Genomic DNA, 17,562 nt, shown 5'->3' on the forward strand with positions numbered 1-17,562 from the left:
AATATGGAAATTTTTTGTTGGGTTAGTAACGTTACGAAATGGTTACCGTCTCGTTTTTCTCTATGTTAATAAGTGAGGATAACGTAAAAATCAAACGAATATTATTGTTCCGTTTGTATATTCCGCTTTTTTTCCGCGGATTTTCCACGTGGGATTCATCGTAAAAGTTTATTTTTAGTTACTAATTTTAATTTTTGGTAAAACTAGTTCTCCCTCTGTCCCTTATCTACCAATTACTTTTTTTTATCTAGAGATTGAAGGCTACTTCTATGAGTTGTTGAGAAAATATTTTAACTTTCCAAATGCCACAAGGAAAAAGTAAATTCTCGAAATCAAAAATTGGAAAAAAGAAAAGTTCAGGAAAACAAAAACAGATCAAGAAAAATAAAACGCAGAAAAAAGGAGGTAACGTTTAATTAATTTAACTTTTAAAAACTTGATTTAAACTTTGCTTCAAATAGCTGATCAATCTGGCAATCGTAGCTTTTATTAGACCTATAAACTATCTTTTTTTGTATTTTTGTTATTCTCTATGTAAGAGGGTAGACCTCACGATCTAAACCTAAAGTAACACTTGTTACCACGACCCAGTCTTAAGTTGACTTTAAGAGTTTTTTAATTTAAATTACCTATTAATTAAGTTGCTGATTGTTTTAAATTATGAAGTGTTTTTTATATTCATCTTTTAAAAAGAGTTAAGTTGCAAAAAAACGACAATTTTACACATCTTAGTTATTTGCAATAAATATTATTTTTTATTCTGAAGGGTTCAAGATTCAGGCAAAAAAAAGTCAACTAATAGAAGCTGCTAATCTTAAAAAGGTTTTTTGTTTTAATGAAAGATTTTTATTAAATTATTGTTTTTTTTTGAAGGTTTTTTTAACATTATCTCAGTTAAAATTCAATCCAACACTAAAAAGTGATTTTGGTTGTAATAAGCCCATGTATGTAACAGTCACTTATTAGTAGGTTATTGTATTAATTATAAGAATATTTATATACATATGTGTGTTTTAACTTATACAGTTTGGGTCACTTATTTTTATATAGTTGTAAATTATATTAATTAAAAAAGTTCTTATATTAAGTAGTTTTTTAATCTTTTAGTATAGTTACTTATTTTTGTTGAGGGTCATAAGATTAAAACTCTTTATCGTAGAAACTAACTCAAAGTATCAACCAACATATTGAGAAAGAAGTTGTAACACAAGCTGGGAGAAACAACGTTGGATTAAACTTGTTTAAAAAACAATCTACTTCTAAGAATAAAAAAGAATAGGTAAATATTCTTATTCAGTATATTTTAAAGTAGAGTTGAAAATATTGCCTGGTAATCAAATTTTGGTGGTTTTTTGTGGTTTTTTAGTGGCTAAAAATCCTTAACAAATTCTCTCCCCAAATTTGCTTATAATTTTAATAAAAAATACAAGAATTAATATTTTTTTAAAAATTTTTTAGAGGATGTTGTCGTCAAAACGTTCGAAAGAAGATGAAGCTGCCTCTAGTGATGACAGTGATGAAGAGATGATGGTGGAACAGGGAGAGGTTGATATCGATTTTGAAGGTCAGTAACTACCTGGGGTTTGTGCCAACTTTGGGTTTCTAAAATGGGGTTTGTGCCAACTTTGGGTTTCTAAAATAAATACTTCCCAAAAATTAATAATAATTTTTAGATTTTCAAATTATTATTTGCATCAATTTTAAACTAATTTCTTGGACTGTCACCTAAATTATGTGGCTCTATTAAAAGTTCTATTCACATTTTTGGTCAAGTTGCTTAGCAGTAATTAAAGAAGCTTATAATTGTGTATGAAAGTTGCTTTTAATTTCTACTGTGTAACTATAAGTTGTCCTTATTTTAATGGTGACAGGATTTATAGCAAACTTTTATTTTCCAGGGTTTTCTCCATGTGATCAGGATCACAGCGGAATCTGTCAACTTTTAGTTCAACTTTTCACAAAAAATACCGAACTTAATATCTCCAGTTTAACCGACACAATTATTAAACAAAACTTTATTGGAACTGTGCTGAAACAAGGAGAGGTAAAAAACAAATTATCTCAATCTTAAATTAATTTAAACAAACAATTTCACAAAGGAATTTTTTTGGCATTTTTTTCTACCTACGATCCCAATATATTCTTACAACTAACTAAGCTTAAATTTATGTTACAGACAGAGTCAGAATCAAGCACTGATGATGATATATTTGGACTGGTCACTTGTTACTCTCTAACTAGGAGTAAAGATGACTTAAATACTTCGCATATCAATTATTTAGTCAACAAATGTAAAACTGGGACGGCCACAAGGGAAAATAAAGATAAATTTAACAAGGTATGTAACTTTTGACCTTTTTTTTAATATATATTTTTATCCTCGATGTGGGAAAGTCGAATGCGCGACGTTACTCCGACCCAGTCTCGAGTTGCCTGTGGCAGTTTGGGATATTATAGATTATAATTGCCAAGTAATTATGCTGCTGATTAAGTGCTGGCTCAGCAGGAGTTTATATCGTTAATAGTGCCTTACTTAAGGGCGCTACAGCATAAGATCAATGGGGATTGAACCCATGACCTCATGTGTGATGTAGCAAGTGTTCTTACCACTACACTACAATCTTAAGGTTTGTGTTTAATCCTTAATACATGAAGGTGTATTAAACTAAATAAAATCTGGGGTTCTAGGTTTGATTCCCACTACTTACATGATGTAGGGTCTTTGGGTAAATTTTTCATTTTTTTTTTAGATTTTGCTTTCTTGTAAAACTGAGAACTTTGAAAAATCTAAAAACAGCGTTGGATTAATTTTTAATGAAAGATTTATTAACGTTCCACCACAGGTATTCAATATTTAAAACAACAATTAGGTTAAAAATTATGTTTTGTGGGTCTAGGAAAAAGTAGGCGAAAGTTAATTGTAAAAAAGTTTTTTTTATTAGTATAATGTACCGGCTAAAACACTAGGTTTACTACATGAGGTTATGGGTTCAATCCCCACTGCTTCCATGCTGTAGCGCTCTTGAGTAAGGTGCTATAAACATTATGAACTAAGTTAAAACAAATAAATAGAAAAATTATCTGACAATTGTACTCAATAACGTTGTTAGGTGTCAAAGTCAACATAAGACTGGGTCAGGGTAACAAATGTTACTCTATCTATGGGCTGTGAGGATGGCTTTTCCACATTGAGGATAAATAAAAAAATAAAAACTAGTTTGTCACTAATTTATTTTTATTTTCTTAACCTACAGGCTGCCACTCCAATGTTTAATAAATTAGTTGAGGAATTAAAACTTGCAAACTCCCATAAACACAAAGCACGATACGACTTCAATTATTTTGTGATGATTTGTAAAACTTGTGCTGAGTTTTCTGCTGGAAAAAATTCGGTAAATCTAGTTTCGTTAATTTAAAATTTTTTGTGTTTATCATTAAACTTAGTTACGTTAGTTAGGTGAGCCCAGACTCAAGTTGCCTTTATAAGTTTGGGATATTATTGATTATAATTTCCTAGTAATTGTGCTGGTGATTAAGTGTTTGCTCAGCAGGAGTTCATACCATTTATAGCGCCTTTACTTAAGGGTGCTACAACATGAGATCAGTGGGGAATGAACCCACGACCTTATGTATTGTAGCAAGTGTTCTTACCACTACACCATGCTGCCGGTAAACCTTACTCAACTTACTCAAGGGCGCAACAGCATGAGAGCAGTAGGGATTGAACTAATAATTAAGATGTAGGAAATCAAAGACTCCAGGCTTTATTCCTCAATTGTAGAAAATAAGAGCAGTGGGAATCGAACCCCAAAGTCAAGTTTTAAACGACAACTTTTTGTTAACGTAAAAATGCTGTTTTTTTAGTCCAGTGATGTCATGTACATAAACGCGGAGGAAGAACTTTTCGCGGAAGAAGCGGAATTGTTTTACGACTTTAAGGTTACGTGCTCGGACGATGACGTCACCAAAACAAGGCGCGTTTTATTGCTTAGTCATGATGCGTTTATAAAATCAGTGACTAAGCTAAAAGATCAACTTTAATTTTGTTTTCAATAAAACTAAAAAAAATAAATCTGAAACTTTTATTAAGTAAATAAAGAATCTTTTAGGCAGAATCGTGAATTTAGAAATTAAACAAAGAAATGATTGATTTTTCATTACAATGTGAATGTGTTTAAATAAAAACCGTTTTTCCTGGAATAAACTTGATCCAATTCCTCATAATTTGAAGCGATATTCCAGATTTTTATTATCTTAAACTATGACATTGTGAATAGAAAGGTCGCGAGTTTCTAAAAATCACATTTTTCAAGTTTAATCCGAATTATTTTAACCACAATTTCAAGAGCAGTACATAGATATTTACAGTTTAAAATAATATTAGTTCTTAGTGAGGTTTGTAAATTAAATTGTGTTAAAATATATTTTTAACACGAGATTTTTGTCGTAATGGGTTTAGTTGTTAACAGAAATATTGTGATATTATCAACAAAAAGGATTTTATAGATTTTTATCTAAATAAAAGGTTTTTTTATTGGATTAAAGGTCCGAATATTTACGAAAAACAACAACAAAAACGAATCGATAGAATTGAATAATTTGTTATTCTTGTGAATTGATTTGCTGTGTGGTCGTATCATGGTGATTAAAGGAAGTTAAACCCAACCGGGAATTGGTTTATTTTTAAAGTTTTTATTTATTTATTGTAGATCATATTCAGGCTAATTACTGTAAACATTATCGTAAGCAGACAGGACAATAACGGTTAAAAGAATGGTTAAAAGTTTTAGACTTAATATTAACGCAAATGTATACCTGACTTTAAGGTTAAACCGAATTAAAAAACAATTTTAAAATTAATTTAAATTTTTAGAAATGTTTTTTAACAATTTTATATTTTTTATATAATATTAGAATATTGATTTTATTTTAATTGGTAATCAGAATACCTGGATAATTAGACCCTATGGATATTTTAATTAGGAAAAAAAAATTTTAATTAACACTTTTTTTGGAATTATAATATTGGTGGTTATGTTATTGATGTTTAATATTTGGTTTATGAGTTAAAGGACTGTTCAGAACACTCTATTAAGTAATTGAACGAATATATTGTAGGGATTTGTAATACGCATTTAACTTTAAAATAAGGATTGTGTTTTTGATACAATATTGTTATTATTATGTCGGTACTTTTAAGTTAATATTAAAAATAAACTTTATGAAGAATTAAATTAAAAGTTAGAATCTTTAAATAAGGGAAAATTTAGTTATTAAATCGTTTTCTTAATTCGATAAATCGCTGAAACTGTTAAGTTAAAAAAAGTCTTTGTTTAAATTTAAAAAAATTGTTTAGATTTTTTGTATATTTAATAATATTTTTTGAAACTTATTTTTATTTTTTAGACAAACGATAATTTTTAAAAAATGGGTCAAGAAAATATGAACGTAATCTCTAAGTTCGACAACAAGGCTTTTAACCTGGGTGTGACGGATGTTGAGCAGAATGTGGTAACCGGCAACAACATGGAGGGGCAAAAGATGACCTGGAAAAGTTTTATGACTCTTTTTAAGGTAAAAAAATAAATTTTTAGGAGTAAGAATTAAACCCAGGACTTCAAGTCTTACTTGAGAATGCTACAACAAGCCAGCAGTGAGAATCAAACCGAGAACCTTAGGGTTTACTCAAGAATGTTACAACATGCCAGCAGTGAGAATCAAACACAGGACCTTAGGGTTTACTCAAGAATGTTACAACATGCCAGCAGTGGGAATTGGACCCAAAAGCATTAATATTTTTTCAAGAATGTTACAACATGCAAGCAGTAAGAATCGAACCCCGGATCTCAGGTTTTACTTAAAAATTCTATGATACAACATGTCAGCACTCGAAATCAAACATAGAACCTTAGGTTTTACTTGAAAAAGCTATGTCAGCAGTGGGAATTAAACTTAGGACTTTTAGCAGTAAAAATTAAACACATGATCCTAGGTCTTACTTAAAAACGCTACAACATGCAAGCAGTGGGAATTAAACTCTAAAATCGAGGTTGACCAAACTTTTTCCAAGTCAAATTATCATTTTTGTTAACCAGTTAAACTCTGTTAAGGCCGCTAGAAAGGTGTGGCCAAAAGAAACAACCACAACTCCGAGCAGGGGCGAATCAAGGAAAGATTTGTTGCTCGAGAAGTTCTCAGTGCCCGAGGATTTAAACAGGAAGGAAGTGCAAGAAAACTCAACAGCCAGAAGGTTTACATTTGCGCAAGGAATTCCAATTAAGGGAAGTGATAACGAGGAATTCAACAGGTTAGTGTTTAAGTTTAAAACCTGAAGTCTTTGGTTTAAATCCCAATGGCAGTAAGTCTATTGTTTAAGACTAAATCGCCATAAGAAAGACCCAGGCCTAGGTCCTTACGTTTAATTCCCACTGCTAGGTTGTTAAACAAGTTAACGTACTGACATGTCTTAAAACATAACCCTTAATAGCTAACACCTGAGGTCCTAGGGTCGATCCCCACTGCTGGCATGTCCTATTACATCATAATACCAATTTATTACGTCATTATACTAATCTACCTTACAGTGACATGGTCCACTACTTCACTGTGAACCCTGAAGGAAATGTTTTGTTCTTCTGGTTGCTAGTGGTTACGTTGGCTTGGTTGTACAGCGTGTGGTCCTTGATAGCGAGGCAGGCTTTCACCGAGTTGAGGGAAGGAACAAATGTAAGTTTTTTTTGTATTTATTTATCCTCGATGTGGAAAGATCAACTTCACAAACAAAAAGTAACATCAGTTACTCCGACTCAGTTTCGAGTTGTCTTTAGCAGTTTGGGATATTATAGATTAAAATTGCCCGATAATTAAGCTGCTGAATAAGTGCTGACTCAGCAGGAGTTTATACCGTTTATCGCGCCTTACTTAAGGGCGCTACAGCATGAGATCAGTGGGGATTGAACCCAGAATCTATGTAGTGAAGCCAAGTGTTCTGGCAACCGTTATAGTTTGATTTTGTTACTTTAAATACAGTAAAAACGTTATAAAACGATATGATGTATGACTTACTATTTATATCACTCTTAATACTGTTCAATTTTTATTTATTTAGAGCTTGTGGTTAGCTGTCGATTACTCGTGCGATTTAGTATACGTGCTAGATATAGTAATACAACTTCGCACTGGGTTTCTTGAGAACGGGTTGCTTGTGTTTAATACAAAAAAATTGGCTCAACATTACGTGTTCTCACAACGATTCGTGTTTGATTTATTGTCTCTATGTCCGTTCGATTTTATTTATCTCATTACAAGAGAGATGCAGCCTTTGTATCGCTTCTCAAGGTTCTTTAAAGCTTATAGGGCCAAGCAGTTTTACAGGTTTGTGTTACTTTAAATATGGTTTTATTAAAACTTTTGGATTGTCGATTTGGGAAGGACATCTTCACGACCTAAACATAGAGTAACATTAATTACCCTAACCCAGTCCCAAGTTGACTTTGCTAGTTTGGAATAATATAGATTGTAATTGCCCTATAATTATGCTGCTGATTAAGTGCTAGCTCAGCAGAAGTTCATACCGTTTATAACGGCTTACTAAAGGGCGCTACAGCATGACAGCAGTTGGAATCAAACCCAGGACCTCATTTAGTAAAGACAAATGTTCTGACCACTACATTGTGCATCTAACCTTACAATACTCGAGACTGGGTCGGAGTTACTGATGTTACTCTATGTTTAAGTCGCGCTGTCGACTTTCCCACATCGAGGATAAAGATATATACAAAAATAAATAAATAAAATACATTTTTATTTTAGAAAAGCAGAATCATGGACCTCCTATCCCAACGTATTACGTGTTCTGATATTAAGTCACACACTCATGCTTATAATGCATTGGTTCGCATGCTTCTATTACATGATAAGTGAGAGCGAGGATTTCTATACTCCAGTCGGTAAGTTGGAAAACAAATGGCGAAATATGAAATTTTTGGTTGTGGGTACAAAAACTAATTAAAAAAGGCAATTAGCAATATATTAAATCAGTTAATTAACTTTTTAAAATTCTTAATTTATTTTTAAACTGTGAACAACGATAAAAAAGACAATTTTAGAAAAAGATGGATAAAAATTAACCCCACATTAACCTAAGTTACCTATAATTAACCCCCCTTTTTTAGGTGAACCACGTGGGTGGGCTTACCCCCTCCCCCCAGACACGAATACGAGTGAATGGCACAGTCTTCAACGTAAATATTTGCACTCAATATATTGGGCTTGTTTAACGCTTACTACTATAGGGGAGAAGCAATCTCCGACCACCAACCTAGAGTAAGCACTTTTAATATTATTTTATTTGGGGGTAGACACTTTAAATATTATTTTATTTGGGGGTAGACACTTTAAATATTATTTTATTTGAGAGTAGGTACTTTTAATATCTCATTACAACAACTTTATTATGCTTTTTTAAAGTAAGTACTGTTAAAATTTAAAAACTTAAAAAAAAAATTTTAAACGGAATTTAGGTCAAAATTTAAAAAAAAACTAAGGAAAACTTTATAAGAAGTGGTTATCTTCGTAAAAGGGTTAATTAAAAATGTTTTATTGTCGATAAAACAGCAGTTTTTGGCAATTTAGTTTTCGATCAAATGCCATTTTTTAAAATATTTTTTGGTAGTATGTCACGAATCTGTGAATATAATATTCTAATGTGAAAATTAACAAATGTTTTACAATATTTTCAGATATATTTGCACACTTGCTGCTTATTTTCTTGGAATTTTTGTTTTTGCCACGGTGGTTGGTAAGTTGTAGTTTTGTTGTTAGATTGACTGTTAACTTATATTAAACAATTGTTTAAATAGTTGGGTTTGGTGACCATGTCATAATATACCTAAAATCTTCATGTAAACATTAATACTTTTGGCATGTTTTAAATCATTAAATTGATTTTGTCATTTTTTCCCGTCGCATTGTTGTAATATTAATTGTATATCGTATTTATTATTTACTTTTATCAATGTGCGAAAAACCAAAATTAAAAAACCAAAAAAAATTAACTTTTATTTTTATTTTTTACATGTTAAAATATTAAAAAATAACTAAATTATTTTCTAATTTAGGTCAAGTAGGAAACGTTATAGCAAATAAGAATGCGAACAGACTCGAATTTGAAAGATTAGTTGTGAGTTTAATTAAAATTATATAACAAAAATTGTTTTTTTTTATTAAAAACCGGCAGCGTGGTGTAGTGGTAAGAAGAACACTTGCTACACCACACATGCGGTCCTGGGTTGAATTCCTGCTGCTCTTATGCTGTAGCTCTCTTGAGTGAGGCGCTATAAACGGTATTAACTCCTGCTGAGCTAGCACTTAATCAGCAGCATAATTATCGGGCAATTATAATCTATAATATCCCAAACTGCCAAAGGCAACTCGAGACTGGGTCGGAGTAACTGATGTTACTCTATGTTTAGGCTGTGAAGTCGACCTTCCCACATTGAGGATAAATAATTATAATAATTTATTTTACACAGGACAACGCTAAAACTTTTATGAAGACCAAAAATGTCCCCAAAGAAATGCAAAAGCGAGTTCTGCGCTGGTACGATTATTCCTGGTCACGTGACTGTGTCACTGGCTCTAGTGACGTCACAAGTATATCTATGATGCCGAAAACTCTTCAAGTTGAACTCGCAATTCACGTCAACTTAAACACGTTAAGAAAGGTAAAAATTATTGGCAACACTGCGGTTTTATGTTTAGTTACAATGTCTGTCGTGTGGGTTAATATTTGAGTAAGTCTAAGAGATTCTGGGCTTGATTCTCGCTGCCACAATGTTGTACTACTGTTCTAAGAATTGTTTTAATTGCTTTAGTTGATAGGCAATGCCATTTAAATAATTAAATATAAATGGCAATTTAAGACAAGGAATCTAAAATAAATTTTAAAAATAAAACAAACGAAATTTCGGTATTAGGATATTTGGGTCATGGCATCGGATTGTGAGCCAAACGTTTTATGTTCGAGTCTCACCAATGTCATATTATTAATCTTTGAGTCCGGCGTTTACAGATAGCTTAAACAAGTCACAACAGCACTTACTTTTTACAATAATAATACAAAAGCCTATTCCCATAAAGTGATATTGGAAACGCATTTCAATAAAAGAGCCTAAATTTTTGAAAACTAACTTTCTTATTTTTAATAAAATTTTAATAAAAGATTAATTTTAATAAAAGTGTTATTTTAATAAAAGTAACTATTGGAACCTAGTAATAAATGATATTGGAAACCATAAAGTGATATTGAAAACAAATTATAAACTTAAACAAACTTTTCAGGTTTCCATCTTCCGTTTGGTACAACCCGAGTTCCTGTACGCTCTAGTTCTCAAGATGAAATCTTTTATATTCACCCCAGGCGACTTGGTTGTAAGACAGGGTGAAGTGGCGAGGGAGATGTATATTATAAGTCATGGGATACTGGAGGTTGTAAGGTAATGTTGGTGGTATTTTGAATAGGTCGCCTTTTACTATCTTATCCTAAATTGAAGTATTTAGTTATACTTTATGTGTGCTTTTGTAATTGTGCGAAGAAATGTGTAAACGCCAGGCCTAAGGGCGAATAGTGCGGTTTTGGTGCGACTCGAACCCAAAATCTAACTTTTAGGAACCTGTTGTATTTTAATAAAGTAAAATGTGATATTGGGACGTGTTTGAGCTATTTAAGCACCCGGTTTAAGACCAGGTATTGGTGCGACTTGAACCTAAATCCTTATACGTGTTTACCAAAGTCTAAATGCGGATTTTAAACAAAGTTGACGTAATCAGTTTTAATTCAAAATTTTTATGTTTTTTTTTCTCAAAAATTTAAGATTTTTGATCAAATTGTGATTTGTATTTAAGTGTTAATGATTAAATTTAATTTTAAATTATTAATCTTCTAAACAGGGAATCAGGGGCAGTTTTAGCGAGGTTTGAATCCGGGGATTTCTTCGGGGAGATCGGGATCTTAAACATTACAGGAGGGGTTAATAAGAGGGTGGCTAATGTACGTAGTGTGGGGTACTCTGAGGTGTTTTCCCTTTCTGCTGATGACGTATGTCAGGCCATGGATCATTATCCTGGTTAGAATACTATAATCTCATATTTTAATTAACTTTTAATAACCAATAACTTTTAACATAGTTGTAACACTTTAAAAATACTGTTTTAACTTTGGTTACATTTAAAAAAACATTGTTTTATAATTTTAGAAGCGAAGAAGTTATTGTTGTTATATGCTAGACAACGTTTGCAGGAATCCCACCAAAAGTCTAAGTAAGTTGTTGTTAACTTTATTACAACTATGATTATAGTTCAAGTTAATAAACATCTTTGTCAGGTTAAATTAAAAAAAAATATTAATACAGAGGGGCAAACAAAGACATAAACGACCTAGAATCACGTGACCATGACCCACGTGACCCTGAACCACGTGATTATGAACCACGTGACCATGAACCACGTGACCATGAATCACGTGACCATGAACCACGTGACCCATTTGAAGTTCTAATTTCAACCCCATTGGGTGAAAATGAAGATTTGTTTAAAGATGGCCAGGCTGAACCAGGTAACAGTAAGTTAGTTAAATATAATTTAATTATTACTAATTACTAATTTCTAATTGTTTGTTTATTAATTAAAATTTAAAAACCGTCATTAGGCTTTCAAATTTGGGTCAGTTTTATATTTTAATTTTAATAACAAAAATTAAATTTCACTACTTAAATGCAGATACCATCGATGACAACGACAAAGTCAGTTACCGACAAGAACTTATGGAGAAAAAGATCAACGAGCTGGTGAGTTCTTAATCGCTACAACGAAAACTTTAAACCTTCTCCAATTGCACACTAACTAGAACAATTCAATAAAAATGATGACGTAGTTTGCTTCCATAGAAAACAAACGAGTTATAATTTTTTAATGTTTTTAGTTTAAGTTATGTCAATATCCACCCAACTCTGTCAACCAAACCCAAACCAAACAAGAGAAAGATTTGAACAAAATAATTGAACAGAAAAATAAAACGATTGCACGGCTCAACAGCGACATCAAGTTGTTAATGGTAGGTTTTTTACCTTTTTAGGATTTAAGAATGAGTAGTGTTTGAGTTATGCGTAAATGCAAAATTTTAGGTAAAATAGAATGGCATTGGCGCGAATCGAACTTAAAATCTATGGGTTCTTAACCTGGTACCGTACTATCAGGCCGTGTAACTAAAATAAAAAGTTTTTTTAGGAGAAATTACAAATGGCGATGAACGATAAAAATTCCAAACCAAAACCCGTCGTTAGAGGGCGTCCTGTGCACTCGAAAAGTTTTCCGTTAATTACGAAACCATTCAACTTGAACGACGATGACGTCAAGAATCCAACCAGTGACGTCACAAAGCTATCTAATGACGTCAGAAAGCCACGAAGTCGTTCGAAGTGGAATATTTTGTCGAAATCTGTTAAAAATTCGAAATCTGTGACTTTGGTTCGCGAAACTAATTCCACTCAAAATTTAAATTTAATTTCGACCCCGACTTACTCAAGAACAAGCCCCATTTTACCCAAGCGTTTCGTGTCACGTGGTCTTCCGGGCCATGACGTCAGTACAGTGACGTCATCTGTAAATAGGGGAAATTCGATGGAAACAATCAACGAGAATATTTCCTGTTAGGATATTTTTTTTTTAAAGTTTTTGGCAATATTAGTGTTGTTAGATGTTTTGTATTTTATGCTGGGTTTCGCGTTTAAAGGCCCGTTCACACGGCGTACACAACGTAGTGTAAGATTTCGCAACCATTTAAAATGAACAGGGTCGTTTACACGTACGAAAGTTACGTAAGATTTCGTAAGATTTCGTAAAGTTTTAAAGCGGTATACTTTTATTAGATATTTTGTATTTGTTAATCCCTAGAACTCGTAAAGTTACGCAGCGCAACGTTACCTTGTCGTGTGAACAGGCCTTTACTTTTAAAGTCAAATATTAGCGTTATTTTTTTACTCAAAAATTTATAAAGTTGGTGTCACTGAACACAAACATAATTTTAACTTTAAATAATTTCTCCTACTTTTCAAGTTATACAACTTTAAAAAACTTTAATTTAATTAAAAATTGCATTTGCAAAACTTTTTGATATAGCACTTTAAACAATTGATTGGTTGTAAAAATAAAACTGAGTTCCGTGGTTTAAAACCGGTTTTAACTTAGCTATAATCTTCTAGAATCGTGATGAGGTTTTTATAAAACTCTAAAGTTAAGTTTTGCTGGAAAAATATCATTTATTTGAAGTTAATTAATCCAGTTTCACCAAATTGTAATAAATTTAAATATTATTTTTTTAAGTATTTTTTTTTTATTTTCACAAAAATAAGTTAAATTGGTTAAAACTAATTCAACCAACGAATTGTTGTTAGTTTAGTAAACCAGTCCTATGTTATTTTAAACCTCTAGTAATGCATAGGTAAACGCCTCGTTAGGTAACATTATGACGTAATGATGTAGTGTTCACGTCATAATAAATAGTGTTGCCTTATTATGTGGTGGTCTCGTGTTGTTATTAATAATATATGTGGGTTAATTTTTGTATAAATTCAGTTTTAAAGAATTTTATTCAGATATTTGTTTAAGATTAGGTAATTTAAATTTTTACATGTTATTTTCCTTCTTAACTGAAGGGGAATTCTGTCTGGCAAACGAAGCTCTTCTTTCTCTCTTTAAAGAAACAAAAAAATGGTTTTACAGCTCAGTGAGTTCGTGAGAATTCCTTACGCGTTATCTTACCAAGCGCATCTATTTCTCGCAAGGTTTCTGAGAGAGGTTTGTTTATTAGCAGAACAGAAACTAAGTTTAATTATAAGCTAGCTTGTGAAACGGTGTACTCAGTATAGGTAACCATATGTTCATTTTTTGAACAATAAGATTACAAATTCAATTGTTTTAAATAAATTAGAACAAACGGGATTGTTCGTCGTTTGTTATATTATATTACGTAAAAGAATAAAGTGATTGTTTAAAGTTTTTGTTGAGACTTTTTGTGATAAAACTTGTACAATAATTGGAAATATTGATTAATAAATTAGTAACCAGGAAATGTCAACCTGCGTAATGTAAAAGGTGCAAACTAACAGAACTACGATGTGAAAGCTTTAAAATAATAAAATATAAATTTTAAAATATTTTTACATCTCTAAAAATTTAAAAAACCGTTCACATATTTAATTTATTAAAGTTGTAGTTTAAATATGTTAAAAAATACATAAAAAGTGTTTTAAATTAGATTTAACTTTTTAGTATTTGTGACCCCCACCTGTAAATAATATGAACGCTTCCTGCGAAAAAAGAAAAAGGTTGTAGTCACGTGACTGTGATGTAATTTGTATTGAGCGTACAGCGATCGAAAAATATTTGCTCTGGTTCAGTACGATCGCGATTTTTCGAGTTTATTTAAAATTTATTTTATTTTAGTTTAAAATTTTAAGATTTTGTAATTGAAAGAATAACTGAAAAAATAAAATGCAAGTTCAACAACAATTTCTTCAACCTCAGTCTCCGATAGCAATTGGCCACAAAGCCACGTTAAGAAAACTAGGGGTAAAATATTTACATATTAGATTATAGGTTAGGTAAATAATTAGTCTTAATTGTTATTTAAGAATTTTTTTCAATTAAGTTGAGTTTTGTAGTAGTATAAAAGATTTGGTGAAAAGATTTGGTGCTTTTACACTTAAATTAGTTAGGTTTACTTTAACACATTATTTGTATTCTTATTTTCACAGATCGCTGAAACTGTGATCGGGTTTATTTTCTTTCTGGTTCAAATTATCGTCATCTCCGTTTACTCAACTCAATATGGAACAACCAACCAAACTTCAACTTATACTGGGTTCATTGACTCTGCGTTGGTAAGTTAAAATTATTAAGATAGAGTGAAGTTTAATGAACGATATACGTTTTAGTGGCTACGTATTAACTGTGCCCAAGATGGTTAGAATTCCCATAGGGCGAGCGTTTAGCAAAAATTTAAAGTTTTATGCTGTCTGTATATTAAAGAAATCGTTGTTTTAATATTTTTACATAAGTTATTTTAAGTTAAATTTAACGTTAATTTTGTCCACCCCGGGCTTTGTTAAAACCGATATACTTAATTTAACCCGAGGGCAAACCTGCATCATGTGCTTATTCGTCATACAAATTCTAATCTATGAATAAAAAAATTTAATTTTTTATGTGATTCTGATTTTTTCAGATTGTTATTGCTGGATGTCTAGCAATCGCTTCCGGTGGAAAAAACGCCACCACGTGTCTGGTAAGTTCGAAAATCATAATTTCAAAAACAAAATTTTATTCAAAAATAACTTTTAAGTTTTCAAGATACAAATATTAAATTTAATTCTAGATCAACACCCACATGGGGTTTGCGATCGTGGCCGCCATCTTGTGTATGTGTTCTTTCGGTTACGGGGTCGTGGTCCTTCCTTCTTTGTTTGCAGTCATTGGAACCCCGGATTTGAGTGTAAGTATTAAGTGTATTGTCCTCTACACATTTCTTGCATAAATAAATTATTTTTCCCTTTTCCAGGATCACGATCAACAATCTATCATCGTTCTTGACGTCATCTTGTTGCTCTGTACCGCCCTCTCTTTCATCAGCTTTGTCCTCTTTGTGGTGAGCGCCACCTACTGTTGTAAAACAACATCTGCCCTCGGATACGGAAGTTGCTGTGGTGGATGTTGCGGAGAAGCGGTAAGTAAAACGTCACAATTCTTATCAAGCTTATATCTTATTTGGAAAGTTTAAAGGTTTCTACGTCATTCCGTGACGTCATAAAAGGTTGATTGTTATGTCAATACCAACACTATTACGTTGCGTGTTGTTAAAAGAAAAAAGAAAATGTTGTTATTGTGTGAATCGGATTAGGTTACCAAGTTTCTTTTTAAAGAATTTTTGTAGAAAAAATCTCGTTCCGCTTTAAATATGGTTCCTCTTCAAATATGGTTCCGCTTGAAATATGGTTCCGCTTTAAATATGGTTCCACTTCAAATATGGTCTCGCTTCAAATATGGTTCCGCTTTAAATATGGTTCCGCTTCAAATATGGTTCTGCTTTAAATATGGTTCCTCTTCAAATATGGTTCCGCTTAAAATATGGTTTCGCTTTAAATATGGTTTCGCTTTAAATATGGTTCCGCTTTAAATATGGTTCCGCTTTAAATATGGTTTCGCTTTAAATACGGTTCCGCTTTAAATATGGTTCCGCTTTAAATATGGTTTCGCTTTAAATATGGTTCCGCTTTAAATATGGTTCCGCTTTAAATATGGTTACTCTTCAAATATGGTTCCGCTTTAAATATGGTTTCGCTTTAAATATGGTTCCGCTTTAAATATGGTTCCGCTTTAAATATGGTTCCGCTTTAAATATGGTTCCGCTTTAAATATGGTTCCGCTTTAAATATGGTTCCGCTTTAAATATGGTTTTGCTTTAAATATGGTTTCTCTTCAAATATGGTTCCGCTTTAAATATGGTTCCGCTTTAAATATGGTTTCGCTTTTAATATGGTTTCGCTTTAAATATGGTTTCTCTTCAAATATGGTTCCGCTTTAAATATAAATGTTTCTATACTCTGGAATAAACGGCGACCGTAAACGCGGTAATAAACGCAACGAGTGTTTAACAACAGAGTGTTGTTACGTCACAGTTGTAGTAAACGCGGTAATAAACAAAACGATTGTTTAACAACAAAGACTCGTTCTAATAACAAACACTTCATTGTTTCAGCCTCTGACGTATACAACCGTCAACGTCACCCACACGACCCAGGTCCCACCCCAAGGTTACCCCCAGCAACCCACCCTTCAGCTCAACCAAAGACAAGGTGGTAACCATGGTTACGAACCTCCTAAGTACGAGGAGCAGACCCCAGTGTTCGAGGCTCTTCCCGATGATCTTCCACTGAAGGCTTAAACGTCATAGAGAAGCTTCTATGACGTCATGTGGTTATAACTTGACATTAAACTTTTCATTTGTAAATAATATTTTAATCACCAATGTTAGAATTTAAAGGAACCCTACAGCTTAGTTAAACAAATGTTAAACGAGTTAACTTTAATAATCGTTATAAAAAGTCTGGTAAATTTTCGCTGACCTACAAAACCTGAATTTTTGTTATTTTTAAACTCTTGCATGTTTTTTGTAAACTGCCCTTGAAAAATCTGTTTAAAATAAGATTTATTGAATATTTGTTGCCCAATATATAGAATCGTCTCTTTAGTCATTTACTGTAATTTATTTTTTCTGTAAGTTGCATATAATTCAACATTTATGTTAAAATATTTACTTAAATCTTTGTACAAGTTCATTTTCTTCTGTAATAAGAATGCTTCGTTGTTAAAACTTGGTCGTGTTGTTTGGGGCAGAAATTGATTCCATTTTTCATTGAGATGAATTATTTACACAACGCTTCTTTAAAAAACTGAGTTTCGTGGTTTAAAGATTGTTTTAGCTGAATATTCAAACGTCTACTCAAC

The 17,562-nt window shown here is 32.0% G+C and overlaps 3 protein-coding genes across 3 annotated transcripts; all 3 read left to right on the forward strand.

Moving 5' to 3' along the window:
• The first annotated feature begins 172 nt into the window (after positions 1-172).
• Positions 173-4,084, forward strand: LOC145750596 (protein BCCIP homolog). The gene is made up of 9 exons (XM_082566666.1): positions 173-405; positions 767-822; positions 1,160-1,279; positions 1,459-1,564; positions 1,899-2,044; positions 2,177-2,338; positions 2,751-2,843; positions 3,255-3,392; positions 3,865-4,084. The coding sequence occupies exons 4-9, from the start codon at positions 1,462-1,464 to the stop codon at positions 4,039-4,041; spliced, it is 819 nt and encodes a 272-aa protein (XP_082422792.1). The 5' UTR covers positions 173-405; positions 767-822; positions 1,160-1,279; positions 1,459-1,461; the 3' UTR covers positions 4,042-4,084.
• A 1,343-nt stretch (positions 4,085-5,427) lies between these two features.
• On the forward strand, positions 5,428-12,711 carry LOC145750996 (cyclic nucleotide-gated channel alpha-3-like). Its single transcript, XM_082567064.1, has 16 exons — positions 5,428-5,574; positions 6,096-6,307; positions 6,585-6,726; positions 7,109-7,374; positions 7,813-7,949; positions 8,175-8,325; positions 8,742-8,800; positions 9,120-9,181; positions 9,534-9,725; positions 10,342-10,496; positions 10,951-11,126; positions 11,256-11,319; positions 11,412-11,620; positions 11,779-11,846; positions 11,981-12,112; positions 12,286-12,711. The coding sequence occupies exons 1-16, from the start codon at positions 5,428-5,430 to the stop codon at positions 12,709-12,711; spliced, it is 2,598 nt and encodes an 865-aa protein (XP_082423190.1).
• A 1,741-nt stretch (positions 12,712-14,452) lies between these two features.
• LOC145750046 (uncharacterized) lies at positions 14,453-17,474 on the forward strand. Its single transcript, XM_082565965.1, has 6 exons — positions 14,453-14,628; positions 14,814-14,939; positions 15,284-15,343; positions 15,434-15,550; positions 15,617-15,781; positions 16,814-17,474. Exons 1-6 carry the CDS (start codon positions 14,551-14,553, stop codon positions 16,997-16,999), a joined length of 732 nt encoding a protein of 243 aa, XP_082422091.1. The 5' UTR covers positions 14,453-14,550; the 3' UTR covers positions 17,000-17,474.
• Positions 17,475-17,562: the final 88 nt, after the last annotated feature.

This window comes from Corella eumyota, chromosome 4 (genome assembly GCF_963082875.1).
Source record: "Corella eumyota chromosome 4, kaCorEumy4.1, whole genome shotgun sequence".
Classification (NCBI taxonomy): Eukaryota; Metazoa; Chordata; class Ascidiacea; order Phlebobranchia; family Corellidae; genus Corella; species Corella eumyota.